This window comes from Danio rerio, chromosome 16 (genome assembly GCF_052040795.2).
Source record: "Danio rerio strain M-AB ecotype USA chromosome 16, GRCz13ab, whole genome shotgun sequence".
NCBI lineage: Eukaryota > Metazoa > Chordata > Actinopteri > Cypriniformes > Danionidae > Danio > Danio rerio.
Genome location: NC_141036.1, coordinates 55,323,988 through 55,347,595, shown reverse-complemented (window position 1 = coordinate 55,347,595; position 23,608 = coordinate 55,323,988). Strand labels below are relative to the sequence as shown.

The following is a 23,608-nucleotide window of genomic DNA, read 5'->3' as shown; positions in this document are numbered from 1 at the left end:
ATATAAGCAATACCTAAAAGTGTATATCAATATTAGGGCTGCACGATATATCACAAAAAGTATCGTTATTGCGATAATGGTATATGCAATAACTACATGTGTGTATCAGTATTAGGGCGCCACGATATATATTGCAAAAAGTTTCGTTATTGCAATACACATGAGTGTGTTAATATTAGCACTGCATGATATATCTCAAAAAATACAGTAATCACGAGAATATTATATAATAGTATATGCAATACACACTTGGGTGTATCAGTATTAAGGCTGTACAATTTATAGCAAAAAATATTGTTTATTAGTAGTGGTAAATGCAATACACAAATAAGCGTAGCAATATTAGGGCTGCGTGATATAACAAAAAGTATTGTTATCGCGATTATAGTATATATCTGTATCAATATAAGTGCTGCACGGTATATAGCAAAAAATATTGTTATCATGATAATAGTATATGCATTACCTACATGTGTGTGTGTGAATGTTAGGGCTCTATGTTATTTATCACAAAACGTATCGTTATCTTGATAACAGTACATGCAATATACCCGTGTATCAAAATTAGAGCTGCACGATACATCGCGAAAAAAGTACCATTATCGCAAAAATGGTATGTTCTATACACATATGGGTGTAATAATATTATGGCAACACAATATAACACAAAAAGTTACGTTAATCTGATAACAATATAAGCAATACCTAAAAGTGTATATCAATATTAGGGCTGCACGATATATCACAAAAAGTATCGTTATTGCGATAATGGTATATGCAATAACTACATGTGTGTATCAGTATTAGGGCGCCACGATATATATTGCAAAAAGTTTCGTTATTGCAATACACATGAGTGTGTTAATATTAGCACTGCATGATATATCGCAAAAAATACAGTAATCGCGATAATAGTATATAATAGTATATGCAATACACACTTGGGTGTATCAGTATTAAGGCTGCACAATTTATAGCAAAAAAATATTGTTATCATGATAATAGTATATGCATTACCTACATGTGTGTGTGTGAATGTTAGGGCTCTATGATATTTATCACAAAACGTATCGTTATCTTGATAATAGTACATGCAATATACCCGTGTATCAAAATTAGAGCTGCACGATACAATAATGGTATGTGCATGGGATACATGGGTGTATCAATATTAGGGGAACACAATATAACACAAAAAGTTCTGTTATTCTGATAACAATATAAGCAATACCTAAAAGTGTATATCAAAATTAGGACTGCGCGATATAATGGCAAAAAGTATCGTTATTGCGATTATAGTATAATACACAGGAGTGTATCAATATTAGGCCTGCATGATATATTGTGAAAAGTACTGTTATCGCAATAATGGTATATGCAATACACAAAGGGGTGTAGCAATATTAGGCCTGCACTATATAACACAAAAAAGTATCGTTATTGCGATAATACTATAAGCAATGCCTACAAATGTGTATCAATATTAAGGCTGCACGATATATTGCAAAAAGTATCGTTATCGCGATAATAGTATATGCAATACACCTTTTCAATTTAATATTGCTTATTGTTTATTTAGCCAAGGAAGTGTCTCCTTCTGGTGTCCAGCTAATAAAAAATTATATTGATCGGAAAACTAAAAGGAAAATTAACTTTAAATTTAATCAATTGAAAGTACCAAAAATAAACAACAAACAAATTTACACTAAACTATAACAATACACAACGATACCACAACCAAATATAAAGACACATTTACATTAGACCATTCATTCATATTCTTTTCGGCTAAGTCACTTTATTAATCCGGGGTTGCCACCGCGAAATGAACCGTCAACTTATCCAGCATATGTTTCACACGGCGGTTACCCTTCTAGCTGCAATCATCTCTGGGAAACATCCACAGTCATTCACGTACATACACTAGGGACATTTCACCTATACCACTTGTCTTTGGATTATGCTACCCACTGTGCCACCTTCACGCCCCTCCATTAGACCAAAACAATAGAAATCAATGAAGCGTATAACACAAAATTTAAATAAAACATCATGAGAATCAATTTGCTAAATATTGCGTTATTAAATATAGCTCAACTATTTTTTAGATCTTTTATTACTGTTAAAAGACATGTGGCAATTCATTCCATATTTTCATCCCCAAAAATATTGAGTGATTTAAAAAAAAATGTCATGTTGCATTATTTATTTTTAAAAAGTCAGCTTTATACAGACATTACATGTGTACCTTCTACCAAAGAATTTAAATAAATACTTCTTAGCTCCAGGAAAATAGACCAGCAATACTGATGACATCATCATGCACTCGCGGGTGTCGTACAGATTTTTTTTTTTCTAGTAAAACGAGAATGAAACATTTGCTTCCCCTGGTAACACCTGCATCTATTTAGCAAGCAGCTGACTGTAGTTCTGTAGGCTGTGAGATAAACAAATCCAACTACATTTTCTAAATCAGCTGTGCCTGAGCTCTTCCTGTGGGCGGAGCTTTCCCTCCCTCTCATCTTTGATTTTTAGGAGTAGGATCACCCTGTCAATCCCATAAAATCCACCAAAAGCAAACCACAACCATCCAATCAGTTTCAAGCCCTGCCCAACAGTTAATAAACAGTTGAAGGCAAAATTATTAGCTGTCAGCTAGTAATTATTTTTTTAAATGTTTCGCAAGTGAGTTTCTTAATAGATTAAGAACATTTTTACATTATTTCCTTTTTTTTTTCTTGTGTGGGAAGTTTTATTTGCTTTATTTTAACTAGAGTTAATTTAAATTTTGTGAAACTATTTTAAGGTCGATATTATTAACCAATTCGATTAGCTACAGAACAAACCACTGCTATACAATCACTTGCCTAAATACCCTAACTTGATTAGTTACCTAACTAACCTAGTAAAGACTTTACATTGCACTTTAATCTGAAAAATATTACTATCTTGAAAAATATCTAGTACAATATTGCAACTTTCTTCTGATGCTAGGTCAAAATTAAGCAAAAACGACAAAAACAAATATTATATAAGCTGGAGAACATGGATTGACAAATCATTTGCAGTGTGACCACCAGGAGCATTTATTACACAAATAAAAGCCAAATAAGAGCACATTCAGGTTTTCTGTCCAGCTCTACAGTAATGTCTGCCTTATATCTGCATTCACCTTCATTAAGACCCAAGAACCCAAAACCAGATGCAAATCAAATTACAGTCCTATAAGAAAGATCGGTGCTCCCTCCCGATTCTGCCAACCCCCAACAATTGCCCACAGAATATATATATATTTTTCATTATGGTGTTCATTTTGTAGAGTTGTTTGTTTGCGGTGATGAATTCTCCGTCTCCCAGGGGCGTGTGTGTGTGTGTGTGTGTGTGTGTGTATGTGTGTGTGTGTGTGTGTGAGGCAGATGGGAGCGGCGGGCCTGCGAGAGCGGAAATAGGGCCATGACTGTTTATTAATTGATTTATTTATTTATCTGGCTGCCTGGTTATTAGGTTGCCTGGGAAACAGCTGCAGCTCCCCCTCTATTATTAAAGGCACAATATTCGTAAACCAGAGACCCAGATGTCGGGAAAATTAATTTTGCGTCTGATTTATCGCAGCACTCTCCTCCAAAACGAACCCTTTTTTTGTCGTTTAATGCTCGTTCGATGACCAAGTATTCTGTTTTGCTGGAATCTGTTTGCTCTCTTTAGAAAGTGAGAGAGATATTAAAATATGCAGGATAGACATTGTGTATCCATATTATGGCTGCATGATATATCGCAAAAAGTATTGTTATCGTGATAATAGGATATGCAATACACACGAGTGTATCAATTTTAGGGCTGCATGATATATTGCAAAAAGTATCGTAATTGCGATAATAGTATATGCAATACACACATGGGTGTGTCAATATTAGGGCTGTATGATATATCGCAAAACGTATTGTTATCACGATAATAGTACATGCAATACACACATGTGTATCCATATTAGGGCTGCATTATATTTTGCAAAAAGTACCGTTATTGTGATAATAGTATATGCAATACACACATGGATGTATCAAGATTAGGGCTGCATGATTTATCACAAAAAGTATCATAATCGCGATAATAGTATATGTAATACTCATATTGGTGTATCAATACTAGGGCTGCAAGGTATATCACAAAAAGTATTGTAATCGTGATAAAAGTATATGCAATACTTACATGCGTGTATCAATATTACGGCTGCAAGATATATCGCAAAAAGTATCGTAATATTGATAATAGTATAAGTAATAAACACATGCGTTCATCAATTTTAGGGCTGCATGATATATCGCAAAAAGTATCGTAATCGCGATAATAGGATATGCAATACACACATGGGTGTATCAATATTACGGCTGCAAGATATATTGCAAAAAGTATCGTAATATTGATAATAGTATAAGTAATTCACACATGGGTGTGTCAATATCAGGGCTGCATGATATATCTCAAAAAGTATCGTAATCGCGATAATAGGATATGCCATACACACATGGGTGTATCAATATTAGGGCTGCAAAATATATCGTAAAAAGTATCGTAATCGCGATAATAGGATATGCAATACACTCATGGGTGTATCAATATTAGGGCTGCATGATATATCGCTAAAAGTACCGTAATAGCGATAATAGTATATGCAATATAGACTGGCATCAGTATTAGGGCTGCACAATGTATCGCAAAAATATCGTTATCATGATAATAAAATATGCAATACACAGGTGTGTGATAAATAACATTTATTTGACGCATTGGTTATTTTTCTCAACTTGACCATTCAGATGGGGCCTTACTATCTCTATCCCCACCTCTCCAATAGTTGCTGTCCTGCTATTGGCTGGAGGCCAATCAGCCAATAAGATTCTCAGAATGCAGAGGTTTTCACTGATTTATTATGTCTTAAAGACTAAATGTTTGCACCTCTATACAGTTTTTTAGTCTGAATCGGAATAAAATAGATCTGAAAAATATATTTCACCTGTTTATTTTAATATTAGTAAATAATAATAATAATAATAAATAGCATTTTGTAGGACAATGTTATATAACGTAAACAATATCATTATCGCCACACTCAACAAGATGGCATGTTTTTCCACACTCATTCGATGACCACATATTCTGTGTTTCCTGGCATCTCTCTCTCTCTTTCTCTCTCTGTGTGTAAGGTAGTGTTAGAGGTGGCCCGGTTTCTCTCGCTCTCCTCTGTCAGACCACACAGGGCTTGTTCTGAGGCCCATTCTCGCTAATCTGATCAGGCAGGCAAATACGCGGGGAAAAGCGGCTTTAATGATCCCCCTAATTACCTCAAGTCAATACCAACTGTATTATTAGACTCCAGGAAAATATTCCATTAGGGTCCCCCCCGTGGGACTCCCCGCACGTAGCGATGTCACGCGCCGCGCGCCCCCATGCTTGTAATTAATTTTATTTACACACGCAGGAATGCACAAGGTCGCACCTGCAGCCCGGAGCCGCCTCGCCCGGCCCCCGACTCGCCCGCTTAATCAGATCTGTCATAATTACCATTCTGCATGCTTCTGACACACGCTGCGAAATATTTCAATTTAACTGCAGCCAATGGAGCCGCTCGCCCACAGCGTACACAGGCGGACCGGACCTGCTTTTCTCAGTCTTCTTGTTTCCTGCAACTTTTTGGACGTTGCTATAGATTGGTATTTCTGACAGACTGATCAATATCTGCACATTTGTTCCATTATGAGCAAATGTCTGTGCATGCTTGACTTCTTTCACTCAGGCTTGTGTTGTGCTATGGGGTTTTCGTTATTAGATGCACCACAAAAAAAGTGCTTTTTCTTTAACGTCTTTATTTTAAATAGAGAAATTTGAACTTGTATATTCATAGTAAATAGAAAATAATCAACACCACAGTTGTGAGTTTCTCTGGATTTGCAAGGTAAAGTTGTGTGTTTGGTTTTTATTTTATTTTTATAAACTAGTATTGACATTTCTCTCCAATTTAAAATACAATAGAGCACTTTTTCCATAAAATATCAAATAGGTGCAATGTCAGTTTTTCACAATTATCAGAATACGCTTGATTAAACAACAAGAAATGAAAATATTTGTTATTCTTGTCATTTTTTGAAGGAAAAATTTATATATAAATAAATTACAAATACAAATAAATAATTATACACTTTTATAATACACTGGGCTGATATATTGCAAAAAGTATCATGATGCGATAAGAGTATATGCAATACATACATGTGTATCAATATTAGGGCTGCACAATATATCGCAAATAATATTGTTATTCCGATAATAGTATTTGCAATACACAAATCTGCATAAATATTAGCGCTGCACAATATATCGCAAAAATTATCGTAATCGCGATAATAGTATATGCAATACAACATGTGCATCAATATTAGGGCTGCACAATATATCACAAATAATACCGTTATTGCGATAATAGTATTTGCAATACACAAATCTGCATAAATATTAGGGCTGCACAATATATCACAATAAGTATCATTATTGTGATAATAGTATATGTAATACACAAATGTGCATCAATATTAGAGCTGCACGATATATCGAAAAAAGTATAGTTATTGCGATAATAGTATATGCAATACACAAATCTGCATCAATATTAGGGCTGAACAATATATATCTCAAAAAGTATCGTAACCGCGATAATAGTACATACAATATACACATGTGCATCAATATTAGGGCTGCACGATAAATCACAAAAAATATCATAGTCGCGATATAGTATATGCAATACACACATGCGCATCAATATTAGGGCTGCACAATATATCGCAAAAAGCACTGTAATCGCGATATTAGTATATGCAATACACATGTGCATCAATATTAGGGCTGTACAACATATCTCAAAGTATCGTAATCGTGATAATAGTATATGCAATACACTAATGTGCATCAATATAAGGGATTCTTAATATATCGCAAAAAGTATCGTAATCGCGATAATAGTATATGCAATACACTCATGTGCATCAATATAAGGGATTCTTAATATATCGCAAAAAGTATTGTAATCGCGCTAATAGTATATGCAATACACTCATGTGCATCGAAATAGGGGGATCTTGATATATCGCAAAAAATAACGTTATTGTGATAAAAGTATATGCAATACACTCATGTGCATCAATATAAGGGATTCTTGATATATCGCAAAAAGTATTGTAATCGCGCTAATAGTATATACAATACACTCATGTGCATCAAAAGAGGGAGATCTTGATATATCGCAAAAAGTATCGTTATTGTGATAATAGTATATACAATACACTCATGGGTGTATCAATATTAGGGCTGTATGATATATCGCAAAAAGTATTGTTATCGTGATAATAGTATATGCAATACACAGGTGTGTGATATATATCACCAAATATCATAGTAAAACTGCATTTTGGAAACAGGAGATGAGCCCCTGGTCTAATGCGCCACCTGGCTTGATAAACCCGTTCTTAAAGACTTACTTTTAGTCGTGATTTGGGTAGCACACATATTCTGAATGCCTTCGGCAGAATTCAAAAGAGCAATTTTAATCTAGATTAATCTAGAATAATTTCAAGATTACAGTGAGATTAATCGAGATTAAAAAATAATCTACACTCATCTATAATATAAATACAAACACACACACACACACTTTTATTCGTAAGAAATTTTCTCAGAACTTGAATGAAACAAAAAGTAATGCTTTACTCTCTCAAACACACACCTAATAAATCCAGTCTCTTAAATCGTTAGATGACTGCCTACATATAGGAGCATTATATTACTTTTATACTGTGTGTAAATATATAGAGCACTAAAATATGACCCTAAGTGATCATGTGGTGTAATTGACCAACATAAAACAATTCAAACGCTTAAAGAGCTTCCATCATAAAAGTTAACGACTTGATATCTTTTTTTTTGCTGTTTTAAAGCAAACTTGTGCTAATTAAGAGTGCTGTTGGAGCTGACATGTACAATTTGCAGGTTTTATGCAGTTTTAATCTATAATTCAATAAGATCAGGCATGATTTATCTGCTTAATTACTCTCTGATATTAGCAATTAAACTCCAGCTTTGAATTAAATCTCAATCACACGCTTATAATTGATGGACTAGCGTTTTCTCATAGGTTGCTCGCGTGTGTGTCGAGGGCTCGTTGCAGGCTCAGTGCTCTTTGTTTAAATTATGTTGCGATCAACCTACTTACACTTTATGTTGGGTCTGTTTTCTCTTAGCTTTATTAAAATGGGACACCGGATGAAAGGAGCTCTGCTTTTTCCTTGCTAATATTTTGTAGACATATAGGTTGTTTTTGAGCTCAGTTGCTTGTCAATTCAAGTTTGGCTCTCATTTTATTCACTGTATGAGATAACATATTTGTTTTGTGAAGGATTTTATTGAAGCGAGTGTGTTTTGCACTCAAATTGACCTTGTTTATATTTAAAATGGCTGGTAACTGGTTAAATTATTCTGAATAAACCTCAACAGGAACATATTAATACTGTCATGGATGTTGTTTAGCAGGTTTCTTGAAGGCCCGCACAGAATCATTCTGTCTGAGATGTCTAGATAGTTAAACAGACAGGTATTATTGACCCCCAGGGGAATTTCTGAACAAAAATAAATGACACTGTACATTTACATGTTGCAATTAAACAGGACGAGACCAAACAAGTCATTCTATAGCATTGCATAAATGGTAAGAAATATGAATGAGCAATAAATGCTTCACATTTTGTTAGCCATGCAAGGTAGTCATATCTCCCTTTCCCCATAAGGTCGGTTTTAGGTTGTAAAAACATAATAATCAATTCATATTTCCATTGAGAAATTAACAAGAGCTTACAAACGTTTACAGACTGACATGTTATGAGCTCTGTTTGAGTGTCAGTTGGGGTTTGTTTTGGTCACACTTTGTTGATGGTCCGTTCGGTGAATTTAAGTTACATTGCATGCCTACATGCCAACTAATTCTCATTAGATTATAAGTAGACGGTTAGGGTTAGTGTAAGTTAGCATGTACTTGCAAAGTTTCTTCTAGTCAGTTAAATGTCTGTTGAAGGAGCAGTATCAGCAGATATTAAGCAGATATTCGAATACTCAAGTGGACCATCAAAATAAAGAGTGTTACCTTTGTTTTTGTATTGTATTTTCTATTAAAGATAAAAGAAGATATTTTGAAAAATGTTCGAAACCGGTACTTTCCTAGTGTTTGCGTTTCCTATTATGGATGTTAATAGTTAATATATATAATTCTGACTTCAACTGTATACATATATATATATATATATATATATATATATATATATATATATATATACAGTTTATAGACAATTTTGAGGTATGTAAACAATAACAATGGTCTTAACGTATTTCCTGTGTTACATTTAAAATTACATGGGGCGACATTGTGGCTCAGGGGTTAGCACTGTCGCATCACAACAAGAAGGTCATTGGTTCAAACCCCGGCTGGGTCAGTTGGCAGTTTTGTGTGGAGTTTGCATGTTCTCCCCATGTTGGCGTGGGTTTCCTCCGGGTGCTCCGGTTTCCCCCACCTATCTAAACACATGTGCTATAGGTGAATTGGATGAACTAAATTGGCCGTAGTATGTGAAAGAGTGTGCATGGGTGTTTCCCAGTGTTGGGTTGCGGCTGGAAGGGCATCCACTGCGTAAAAACATATGCTGGAAAAGTTTTCAGTTCATTCCACTGTGGCAACCCTGATTAATAAAGGGATTAAGCCGAAAAGAAAATGAATGTATAAATGAGTTGGCTGTTCATTCCGCTGTGGTGACCGCTGATGAAAAAAAGGAAAATGAATGAATGAGTGATATCTTGCTGTGAAAGACACCCTTTGAAATTGAAAACCTTTCACCGGAAGGTCATCCATGGCTGAAAAACACTTCCCATACATATTTAGCCTCATTGAAGGTCACTCTATCGCCCCCTAGTGTCTGGAGGATGGCTAGTGTTTGTGATGCACATGAACACTTGCATCCAGCATGTTTTTCTCCTGCAGATGAAGGCAGCAGAGCATCCGCTTGACCACATCTGTGGGGACCGGACGCGTTTGTGTGTGTGTTTAGAGTTCATCTGGGGCACTGGCCTCATTTTCCCCTCATGCATGCCAAGACCATTTGAATAAACACTGGGAGCAGGTCTATTTGCATAGTAAGATATCCAAAAAGGCAGTCTGTACTCGGCCTATTTTTGGCCCCCTGTTTTTTTCTTTTTTTTTTTGCTTATTGTTGCAGAAGATTCACATATGCTGTGCGAAGGCATTAATATATTTCAGCCAACAGATGGACTTGACGCGCATGCGGCGGGTCCAATTCGTTCACTCGCACATCCGCAAAACCCCACACACGCTCTCAGACGAGAACAGGTTTGAACATACTGTATTATCTTCGGGATTGATCTGCATGACACTGTCTGCCAAAAGCGGAGTCTCTGCCAGATTCAGGAGGGGCGGCAGAGCAGCAAACAATAATGCTTTGTCTGCCGAACACTGCAGCCTCTGCCTGACATCAAGATGTTTGTTTTCTCGCTTTTGTTTTTTAACTTCAGCACGTTCGAGACTCAAGCCATAACAATGGATTAGCATCTTTATTTATAAAGAATGGGAAAGAAAGTGTAGTACGCTGACATCTGCCCTCCCCCTCCAGGCTGGGGTTTGTGACCGGCGTCCGCCGCTGGAGTTTGGCTGTTTGTCAGGACGAGCCCTCAGGTCTATAGGGGCTGTATCTCTACTGAAACCTGCTGACGGCTTTGAGAAAGGCAGCCAGTGATGTGATGACTGATAAGCTGAGAGGACACTGGTCTGGAAACAGCTGCTCAGACGTCACAATTCAAATCATTTCCGTGCTATATGATACACAAGTGTACCAAGTACAAAGTATAGTAGGCAGTTTTACTGAATGAGGGAAAAAACATTTTATGTCTCGATGGTTTACACTGTTGCCTCACAGCTGGAAGGTCACTGGTTCAAGTCCCGGCTGGGTCAGTTAGCATTTCTGTATGGAGTTTATATGTTTCCCCTGATCATGTTGGTTTCCTCCGGTTGCTCCGGTTTCCCCCACAGTCCAAACACAAGTGCTATTCGTGAATTGATTAAACTAAATTGGCCGTAGTGTATGTGTGTGTGTGTATGTGAGAGTTTGTGGTTGTTTCCCAGTACTGTTGTAGCTGGAAGAACGTCCGCTGTTTAAAACATATGCTGGAATAGTTGGTGGTTCATTCCGCTGTGGTGACTCCTGATAAATAAGGGACTAAGCCAAAGAAAATAAATGAATGAATGAATAAATAATGTATTATAGTATATACAGCATAGAGCACTGATCTGGAGACAGCTGATCAGACATTACAATTCACATCATGTCTATGCTGAATAGTACACAAGTGTACTAAATACAAAATATAGTATACCATTTTGTCTTAAAATAAATGTCAAATATATTAATAAGTAGAACGAACAATGAAATGTAATTTAATTTATATATAGTTTATATGAGAAATGAATTATTATATGTAACATTATGTGTATAATTTAGTTTATATACTATATTTTGTTCTCATTCAGTAACAAACAGAATATTTTAAGTGTATTTTTAAGAATATGACTAAATGTAAATGTAATATATACAGGACCGAGCATTGATCTGGAGGCATCTGATTTGTCACAAGTTTAATATGCAATTTTGTCTAGAAATAAATTATATATATATATATATATATATATATATATATATATATATATATATATATATATATATATATATATATATATATATATATATATATATATATATAATAAAAAAATAATTATTATTATGATTATGTTTATTATTATTATTATTATTATTATTATATTAATTTGTTTTATATAATTATTTTATATTTATTTTATTTTATGTATATTATATGTATTTATTATGTATTATTTATTATTTATTAAAAATGTGTATAAATATTAATATTTACACATGGACACTACTTTTTTATCTACATAATTGCACAAAAAAAATTACAAATTTGGAGAGCATATTAGCTAACAGCTTAACACATGAATTAATTCAATTAATTCGAAGGTAACTAAAGTGAAAAACTCTGGTTATTTATAATGCGTCTGTAATCATCTAATGGGGCAGATAATGAAGCTAATGAGGTGCCAGCCATGTTGATCATAAGCACGTGATCCTCTCGAAATTAGTTTACAAATAAACCACACAAACCTGTTTGGTAAATAAAGCTACAGTAAGCGTCAAATAACAGATATATATATATTACTTTACAAATTGTATTTGTATATAAAACATCTAAAACATCGGTTTATATATTGTTCAAAAGTTGATGTTAATAATTAGAAATCGCAGTTTAAGGCCCAATCCCAATTCTACCCCTAAACACTTCCCCTTTCATATTCCCTGTCCCATTTCTCTTTAACTTGAAGGCGTAGGGCTAAGGGAAAGGGCCAGATACCCCTTCAAACATAGATTTTTTAGGACCACACTCAAAACCAAGGGGTACAATCGGTGCTTTTGAAAACACTAATAGTTGGGTTTAGCAGTGTCGCTGGTCAGGTCAATTTATTTTGAAAACATTATTGGTTGGGTTTAGGGATGTCGTTGGTCGGGTCAATCGGTGCCTTTGAAAACACTAAGGCCGTACTCACACTAGGTACAGTTGCCTCGAACCGGGCCAAAGCACGCTTGTCCCCCCTCCCGTCTCCCCCGACGGCCCGCACTTACACCATATCGGGCCTCGGCACGCTTACATCATCGCTGCTGCGCTGTTCAGTGAGAAGCGCTCTCACTCACTCAGCAGCACAGAGGAGATTTCTCTAGTTATATCGTTTCAGTTGTTTGATATGCGGTGACATGCAGTCAAATATTTCGCCGAACAGATCCGACAAGTGAACCGTGCTTGAGCCCGATTCAGCGCACTCACACTTCTCAAACGATCCGGGAAACGGGCCTGGGCACGGTACGGATGGCATAGTGTGAGTAGGCCCTAATAGTTGGGTTTAGCGGTGTCGCTGGTCAGGTCAATTGATTTTGAAAACACTATCGGTTGGGTTTAGGGATGGCGGTGGGCGTGTCAATCTGTGTTTTTGAAAACACTGTCAGTTGGCGAAGATGGGTCAATCAGTTGGTCAGTCAGTCGACTGGTGGATTTAAACGAGAAGAGTAGGCGTGAAAGGCACTTGAAAGAAAGTTTAAGTGATCTCAAAAGCATACACATCAGCCTCTTGTAGATTCGCGAAAACAAAATCTTCAAAAAAAATGTAGCTCCTGAAACATATTTTGTGATTAGGAACGGTGTAACATAGGACCGGTATGACAGAAAAGTATTTCAGTCTTGAAAACTTTTTTTTTAACCCTGGTAAACCTTGAAACTGGTAACCGTTTTGAAAATGCCAGTGTTTATGTGGACATTGCCTAAAATTGTCTGTGGTCTCCTCTAAACCTGGCACACTCTTGGCTGAACGGAGAGTCCGATAAGCAGCAAATGAGATAATAAAAAGGTGTTGATGGCGCCATGTGACTGTGATGTGCAAAAAGCGCAACTGTCTGGAGCTCCTGAACTCCTGCATCCTGATGTTATTAATGCGGTCGGCTGGCATAAACACGGCCTGTTCTTTCACAGTAGCCGTCCTGTGCTGCTCATTGGCAGCTTGTGACCCGCTCGGCCCTCACACACACATAGGCACACGCTATCCTGCTTAGCTGGGTGAATCTTACGCATGAATTCAGCCATTGTGTGCGAGAGAGAAATATTTTTATCAGAATGCACCGCTGCTATTTATACCCTCAACACAATGCAGGCTCTGGTGGGCCGATGAGACCCTCGTTCCTAGCACTTCACCCGTTCAGAACTTTGCGTGGACGTGCCGAGGGAACATAATCTGCTGTAAATGAGTGACGCAAAACATATCGGGATTTTAAGGTCACTTTTCATGGCAATGTTAAATAAAAATAATATTAAATACACAAATGCATGACATTGGGTTTGATAACAAGCTCGGGATTATTTGCACTGTGACATTCATTCATTGTGCATTCTGTTTTATATTCTGCTTGATTTGATTATTGCTTAGACATTATTTATGTTGTTTTATTTGTTTTTTGATAAAGATTGTGATCTAGGTTTTAGAAAAAAAATAGAAAACAATGTATAGTGTTTTTTTTAATAAATGCAATTTAGTTTATAGACATTAAGCAAATTTTTGTGTAAGCTTAAAGTGACATGACTATCAAAAAATATATAGCTTAAAGGGACTAATACTGTTGACCTTAAAGTGCTATTATATTAAATTAATTAATAATAAATATTTTTTAAAGAAAATTAAGATTTTTAGGAAAAAGAAATAAATAAAAATAAGATCTGTCTGATTTAAATATTTTTATTATATTATTTTGGCATTATTTTATGTTTTTTACATGTTTGTATTTTTGGTAAGGAATGTGGATTTTGAAAAATAAAAATAAATAATATTTAAAAATAAATAATTAAGTTTAAAGACAATAAAGCATTTTTTTTGTATTGTTTAATGTTGCTTTTTGTTTTAACTTATTTTTGAGTAGCCACATGAAAGATCTCCTGATGTTTGTCCTAGACCCAAACTAGATTAAATACAGTATAAATAAATACAATAATTAATTAAGATCTGTTTGATTTGATAATTGTTTTGACATTTATTTTATTTATTTGTTGTTGTTTTATTTATTTGTTTTTTGTAAGGAATGTGCCCTAGATTTTAAAAGAAAATGTTATTTAAAAATCAATAAGATTCAATAAGTTTATTTTTTGTTTATTTTATTTTATTTATTTTTTGTTTTACTTATTATTGAGTAGCCGCAAAACTCCTCTTACTGTAAAACATATTTTACTGGACTGTACTGCTTTTACTGATTCCAGAAGGACTTTTTATGAAATGAACTCTTTTAAGGACATTTTTGACAAAGTGAAACCGTAAAGATTTTAGAATTTTTATCATGTATTAACACAAAAAATCTTATTTAATTTATGTTTTATTTTGTTTGTTGATTTTTAAATTGTATATTTATTGTTGAAAGATTCCTGCCATGAAGATAGCCTTGGTTGCTGACATGGCATTAAATAAAAAATACATTACATTACATTACATTATTGAGTAGCCACATGAAAGATCTCTGTATTACTGCTGAAGTCTCCTATTGTTTGTCCTGACGTTTGTCCTTGAACTAGATTAAATATAATATTTGAGAAGAAAATGAGATTTCATTTTATCATTGTCAATTTTAAAATTAATTTTATTTTTGTTTTATTTTTAAATGTTGCTTTATTTTTTTAGCTTTTAAAAATGGCAATATATTTCAATTCCATTAATGATTCTTGTAGTCATGTGACTGTGAAGTCTAGAGAAATTATTATGAAATTCTGGTTTTCATGGCAGAATTAGTTTTTTTATTTTATTTTCTTTAATTTTCTTAAAAAAGCAATAATATTTAACTCCATTAATGGTCGTGTGGCACTGAAGAAAATGATTATGATTATGGCAGAAAATAAAATATCTTATTTTATTACCTACCAAATATACCAATGTTTGCATTTAAAAGATCTCAAGTTCAGGCATTTCCAGTAAAATTAACATTTTTACTACCCTGTGTTTTATTTAAGAATATATAATTTATTATTTATTTTATTTGTTTTATTATTTTATTTTATTTTATTTTATTTATTTATTTATTTATTTTTTGTTTTGTTCTGTTTTGTTTTGTTATGTTTTATTTCATTTTATTTTATTTTACTTTATTTTATTTTATTTTACTTTACTTTGTTTTATTTTATTTTATTTTTTATTTTATTTTATTTTATTTTATTTTATTTTATTTTATTTTATTTTATTTCATTTCATTTTATGCAAAGTCTGTTTTTCTGCCAAACCCACATTAACCAACATTTGCAATCAAAAGAGTCAAACATTTCTAATAAAAATTACCTTTTCACCATCATGTAGTTTTAGTTTAGTTCTACCCTAAGACATGAATGGGTGTTGTTAATATTTTAGAACAACTTTAATAAAAGCTTTTGAAGCACTTTAAATGTTGGCTACTGTAGATGCTCATATCCTGCATTAATGCCCGTTGTCCTGTGTAGCGTTTGACCGAAATGTGTCTGTTTCTGCGAGCGCGCTCTGTTTATGGCAAGACAGTGGAAGAAATGCAATTGGACAAAAACAAACGGCTTTCAGGTCTTGCAGGCCCCGGAGAGCATTACACTATCTGTGTGTCCGTCCAATGCAAAGACTTCATCCTTGTGCTTTTGTTCTGTAATGCAGCAGCATTAATGCTAATACCTCTGTTGACTTTTTTTTATTTAATTCAGTTTGCTTGCACATTGATTTTAACATGTTTTTTTGGTGGTAGTGTTGGTTGGTTTTTTGGCTCAGTGGGATTTGTTTGGCGTTTTATCCGCAGATGTTTGATTGAGGATTATTTTCTGATAGTGTGCTTAATGGCTGCGATAAGGTGTTGTATGTGTGTGTGTGTGTGTTTGAACTGCGCTCAGCTACAGACATCACAGCAGAAACAAGACTCAAATCCCTGCGCGCGCAAATAAAACAAAATGCGACAATAAACGTGGCAGAGGAACAAGGTGAGCTTGATGAGCCTTTCTCTGGGGCTTTACATGGCTTTTGGGAGGAGTAGAACATGGGACAACAGAAATGCTGAGTTATCTTTGCCATGCAGCGCTCTCTGTGTGTGTGTGTGTGTGTGTGTGTGTGTGTATGTGTGTGTGTGATGGGTAATCCTGTGTAAATGAAAGGTGCTGCCACACACTGGCCTGGAGATTACAGCATCACGTCTGTAAGCGTGCCAGGACTGGACTGCTGGAACACACACTGGTGCTCTGCTTTCCTCTGTTTCCTCTCTGTAATGAGGATTTTGCTGTGTTTTATATTAGGAATGGGAATGGTGACGGAGGTTATTGGCTTCTTTGTTGGTTGGTTAACAGTTTTGTTAATGATACTTGAAGTGATGTGACTCTGAATACTGGAGAAATTATGAAAATTATTTTTTTTTTGGCAGAAATAAATTATATTTTCAGATTGAAAGTTGGACGGCACAGTGGTTAGCACTGTCGTCTCACAGCAGGAAGGTCGCTTGTTTGAATCCTGGCTGGACCAGTTGGCATTTCTGTGTGGAGTTTGCATGTTCTCCTCGTGTTGGTGTGGCTTTCCCCCAACGTCCAAACACATGCGCTATAGGTGAATTGAGTAAACTATATTGGCCGTAGTGAATGAGTGTGCATTGGTGTTTCCCAGTACTGAGTTGCAGTTGGAAGAGCATCCGCTGTGTAAAACATATGCTGGATAAGTTGGCGGTTCATTCCGCTGTGGTGACCCCTGATAAATAAAGATCAAGCCGAAGGAAAATTAATGAATTAATAAATTTAATTATAAAAAAATTATTTTTTTAATATGACTATAATATTCAATTATGTTTATGATTCGTGTAGTCGTGTGACACTAAAAACAGGAGAAATTATCATGAAAATTCAGCCTTTCTTTGTGAAAATAAATCATGTTTAAATATGGAAAATGGTTATTTTAATTGTCAATAATATTCAATTGCACTCATTAATATAGTAGTCATGCAATTTCAGTCTGGAGAAATGATCATGAAAATTCAGCTTTTTGTGGTAAAAATATATTATATTTAAAGATAATTAAAAAATATAGATTGCGTTAGTTTAATTGGCAATATTATTCAATTCTATTAATGATTCTTGTAGTTGTGTAACACAAAAAAAAGGAGAAATGATCATGAAAATTCAGCTTTTCTTGGTGAAAATACATTAATTCGTTAATTATCCTTTGGCTTAGTCCCATTATTTATCAGCGGAATAAACCGCCAACTTATCCAGCATATGTTTTACTCAGCGGATGCCCTTCCAGCAGCCCAACACTGGAAAAATTGTGAAAATAAATTATATTTATATATCATATTTTATATGGAAACTGGTTCATTTTAACTGGCAATAATATTCAATTCCATTCATGATTATTGTAGTCATGTGACTTCAAAAACTGGAGAAATGATCATTAAAATTCAGCTTTTTGTGGTGAAAATATATAACATTTAAAGATATTTAAAAATATAAATTGTGTTATTTTAAAAGGCAATGATGTTCAATTAAGTTAATGATTCTTGTAGTTGTGTGACACTAAAAACTGAAGAAATGATCATGAACATCCAGCTTTTTGTAGTGAAAATAAAATATATTTTAATATAGAAAATGGTTATTTTGAATGGCAATGATATTCAGTTCCATTCATGTATCTTGTAGTCGTGTGATACTGAAGACTAGAGAAAGTATGACAAAAATGTAGCTTTTCATAGCAGAAAATTAATTATGATTTAACATAGAAAATGATTATTTTTATTGGCAATAATATTCAATTAATTTAATGATTCTTGCAGTTGCATTTCACTAAAAACTGGAAAAATTATCATGAAAATTCAGCTTTTCGTAGAGAAAATATATTATATTTAAATATATTTAAAAAATAAATTGTTATTTTAATTGGCAATACTTTTCAATTAAGTTAATGATTCTTGTAGTTGTGTGACACTAAAAACTAGAGAAATTATCATAAAAATCCAGATTTCGTGATGAAAATATATTATATTTAAAGATATTAAAAATATAAAAAGGGTATTTTAAAAGGCAATAATATTCCATTCTATTAATGATTGTTGTAGGAGAAATGATGATGAAAATGAAGGTCTTTATAGCAGAAATAAATTCTATTTTAAAATTCATTTAAAATGGAAAATATAGTGTAATACTGCAACTTGGCAATGTGGCAAGTATAATCTTGGCAAGTATATGTGAGCATGACATAAATAATAATAATGATAATAATAATAAGAGAAAGAAAAAGAATATTAAATGTATTTGTTTGTGTCTGTATGTGTATTACAGACTGGAAAGTAGTGTTTATGACAGGAAACATCAATATACAATTTTCAGTTTCTTTTTAACTAAATTTCTTCTCTTCACATTTTACAGTGATCATTTTACACTGTTTGTTATTTCTGTGTACTGCTTTCCTAAAACTTGGAATTTGCTATTTTTATATTAGACATTGATGTTGAAAGGAGTTCATAATTGGTCTGATTATGTTTCCAGTTCCTCAACTTGTCCATGAACTATTCTGTGACACTGAAGACTGGAGAAAATTCAGCTTTGCACCACAGCAATACATAATATTTTAAAATAGACCTTGGCTATTTAAATGAACAACAGTTGTTTTACAATTATCAACATTTTGCTGTGTGTTTAATAAATGCATGCAGCCATTTGTTATGCATAAGAGGTTCAAAACATTTTTACTAATCCTACCAACCGCAGACTTTTGAAACAGTAGTGTACATGACAGGAAACATCTTCAAGTGGTTTTGTTTTAACCAGAACTTGTTTCTTTTTACATGTTCACATGTTTCCATATGATGTGGTCTGTGTACACTTTTTTCATTTCCTGGAGCAAGAATTGTAATTTATATTGTAAGAGTGTGAATCTTAAAGGTCCTGTGAATTGCTTTGAAAATGTGTATTTTTATTTGATGTTTGACAAACTCAACCTAAACGCGAAGAGAGGGCGAAAACTTTCTGGAGAAAGTCTTATTTGTTTAATTTGGCTAGAATAAAAGAAGCATTTAATTTTTTTTAAATCATCTTAAGGTCACAATTATTAGACTCCTTAAGCAACAATTTATATTTTAATTGTCTACAGAACAAAGCATCTTTATACAATGACTTGCCTAATTACCCTAACTTGCCTAGTTAACCTTTTTAAGCCTTTAAATGTCACTTTAAGCTAGATACTGGTATCTTGAAAAATATCTAGTCAAATATTATGTACTGTCATCAGCGCAAAGATAAAAGTGTGTGTGTGTGTTGTCCTGCAGGGCTGGCTTTGTGAGCTGCTGCGCTGGAAAGAGGACCCATCCCCAGAGAACCGCACGCTCTGGGAGAACCTGTCCATGATCCGCCGCTTCCTCAGTTTGTCTCAAGTGGAGCGAGATGTCATTTACGAGCAGGAGAGCAATGGAGGACAGCAGCATCACGCAGACAGACCTCCTCACCTGATGCATGTGCCCACAGACCCTCTGCAGGTGCGATTTTTACAGCACTCTACACAATGCACACTACACTCCAGAAAATATCTGTTAATCAACACTTTCTGTATGCATTTACGGTATCTGAATTGCATTATGGTATGTTGATCTCTGCTCTGTCGACTTTTGATGTTGAAAATTCAACTCTACAGTTCAACAAAGTGGCTTTTATTGACATTTTAGTCGTTTTAAATAATGTATTAGAAATAATAAATAGAGAAATGTGTTTGTAAAATAACGGAAAACGTACTGGTGGTTTATTACAAGGTTTTTGCAGCATAATATACACCAACCCAGACAATATATCACTTTAAACTGTTAAAAATGTTAATAAAAGTCCCTTTTTCTAACTTTTCAAAGTTAAAAGTTGCTGGAAGAAAGATTAAGATCCCATAATGCAATTTAAAAACAGAAACAAATGGAGGAAAATAAAAACAGGAATCACAAAATACAGAAAAACGGTTAATTTACAAGTGTAGGCCACACATATACCAATAAATAAGCAGTTTAAAAGGTATGAAAAATGATGTGTGTAGTATTTTGAGTACACTCTTTTGACATACACACTCTAGGGACATCTGAGACTTCTTCAGGGGATAATAGTTCCTCTTTAAATAATCTTAGGTAACTTTTTTTTACTAAAATAATTTTGATTTAGATTTTTTTTCTTTCAAAATTGAGCAGCTCTACACTCTAATACCAGAGCGCTTTCAAATTCACAGCTCAAAACAACGAAGTGCGAATTCATAAGCTGCAGACCATTTGACTGTCCATTATTAAGTATAGACTTATAATTACATAGGACTATTTATAAAAATTGCATATTGAAAGTTTGAAGTCAGTAAGATTATTAAATGTTTTAAATTAAGCTTCTCCTGCTCACCAAGGCTGAATGTATTCTATCAAAAAATACTGTAGACCTTGTAAAATAGTGAAATGATATTGCACTATTAAAGAACAGTTAAAAGTATTTTAGCATTTAATTTAATAATTTATTGCAGTGATTTTAAAGATGAATTTTCAGCTTCATTACTCCAGTCCTCAGAGCTACATGATCCTTCATAAATCACTCTATTAATTATTATTATTAATATTATTATTATTATTATTATTATTTTTATTATTTGTATTATTATTTTTGTTGTTGTTGTTGTTGTTGTTGTTATTAATGGTACTAGTAATAAAAGCAATAGCTAATGATTTAATTTGAAAATACATACAATAAGTATTAAATAAATATTTAATAAATATTTAGCAAATCTTTTTTTTTTTTTTTACCTTTAATAAATGCCGCCTTGATGAATTCTTAAAAAAAAACATGGGGAAAAAAAAAACTTTTGACCGGTAATGTATTTTGAAAGCTCCTAAGAGTTTTTGCTTATAGTTATTAAACCACGATACAACCACACTTCTCAAAATAGAAATCGTTGTTAATATTTTTCCTGTTGTTTCCAAGATTAAAGCCACAACCATTTACACAAATAGTGTACACATGCAGAAAATGCAGTAACCGCTTAAATGTAGTGTTTTAATTATGTACTCTTGGATTTTTGAGATGGAGACTAGAAAGCAGCTATTTGTATCGAATAAACAAACATTTTGCATGGTGGTCTTATAGCGTTTTTTGTTTTTGTTTGCAATATTCAAGTACAGCTTCACATTTAAATGATTTTGTCTTTAACCTAATAAGAATATGGCTATATAAATATAAAACATTGACTTTTTCCATGCCCTGCCCCCCTGAGGGGTACCCTGTGCCACCTTATTATACACTTAAGAAATTAATTTTGGTGCTTGTTCAAACTATTTATTTAGAATGAGCTGAAACAACAAAATTCTTGAGATTTTTTGGACAAATTAATTGTTTTATGTTCAATCCACTTACACATTTGTTATGTAAACTTAATCGATAACATGGGACAACATGAATGGATTGTGTGGAACCCTGCATTTTTACAATGCATGAAGTTATATAATATATTCATGTAATTCCGGACTAAAATCTGTACGTTTTGCTAACTTTCACTTGTTCACCGATTAATAGCCACTGCAAATTCTTGCTCTGATGAAATTCTGTCAGTGTGAGAAAATTTAATGTGTGACTAGGAACGGCATCAAACTAAAGTAAGCAACAAATCTGATGACACGATTAGCACAAACTACCTCAAACGAGTCGGGGTGGACAGAAGATCAAGAAGAGAAACTGATTAAGTTATAAAGTGAAAAGGAGAGCTTGTAGGACATGTCGCTGTATCGTGACAAGGATTAAAAAAGAAGCGGCTCGGATACAGTATCTCGTTCTGTACCGTGGGAATAGATGATCAGAATCAAATTCTGATATATTTTGTAGGACGTTTATTGACTTGTTTTATTTGATGATGCAAAACTTCATATGAATCTGCTTGTTTGTGTGTTTTTAAAACATTGTACAGCCTGACAACTGAGATCCTATGGTGTGACAGAGATACACAAAATAGTTAATAAACAAGTACACTTCATTGAACATGTACACATAGACATCACCTTTATACTGTAAAACTGCAGGTTAACTTTATTTATATATGTTTAACTGTTAAAAGCTATTAGTTACTATTTAGTTAAAGTTATTAGTAACTAATAAAATCATGGTGACCAATAATCTTAATCCTTTTTGATTTTCAGTGAAACGCAATAATATGCAGCTTCTTTGAAATAATAATTATTGTGAAAAGCGCTACAAATAAACTTGAATTGAAATGTAGGACAGTGTAAACAGTAATAAGAACTAGTATCAATCGTCTTTCTGTTAACTTTAAACATCTACGATCACTTTTATTCAGGCCTGGATTGGCTAATCGGGAGGACCGGGAGAATTCCCGGTGAGCCGGTCCGTTTTTTGGCCGCGAGGGCCGGTGTCCCTAGATGCTTGCACTCTCAGCAGTCGCACTTTTTTCATTTATTTATTTATTTGACCATAGTCTCACTCTTTTTATTCATTATTTTGCCGCAGCTCCGCGCTTTTTTTTCTCGCAGCCCCGTGAGCAGAATGCAGCCTGCAGGTTAATGATGAGGTAACTATTATTCGACCCCAAACAGCGGCACCTTAGAGAATATAAGAATTCGAATAATTAATATTAATGAATTTTACACCTCAATGAAAATCAGATGACTCACTACATTAATAAATCTGACATAAATTGATCAGAAACCTAGAAGGGGGAGAAAAAAATTAATAAAAAACTTTTTACGACAGCGCTATTGTGGTCCAGTGGTCAGCACGTTGCATTACCACAACGCAGGACCCGAGTTCGATCCTTACCTATCTAATTTAATTTATTTTTATTTTTTCATTTTTATTGTTAAGACATATAATACTGTTTGGGTTGTTGAACATTTCAACTTCTAAA

General features: G+C 33.9%; 1 protein-coding gene across 25 annotated transcripts in view; it reads left to right on the top strand.

The window, feature by feature from the left end:
* satb1b (SATB homeobox 1b) overlaps positions 1–23,608 on the top strand; it is a 208,221-nt gene that overhangs the window by 171,362 nt on the left and 13,251 nt on the right. For all 25 annotated transcript variants that reach the window (NM_001423200.1, XM_087286176.1, XM_087286165.1 and 22 more), the window contains 1 exon segment: positions 20,013–20,219. In NM_001423200.1, the coding sequence (NP_001410129.1) occupies positions 20,013–20,219 (207 nt within the window).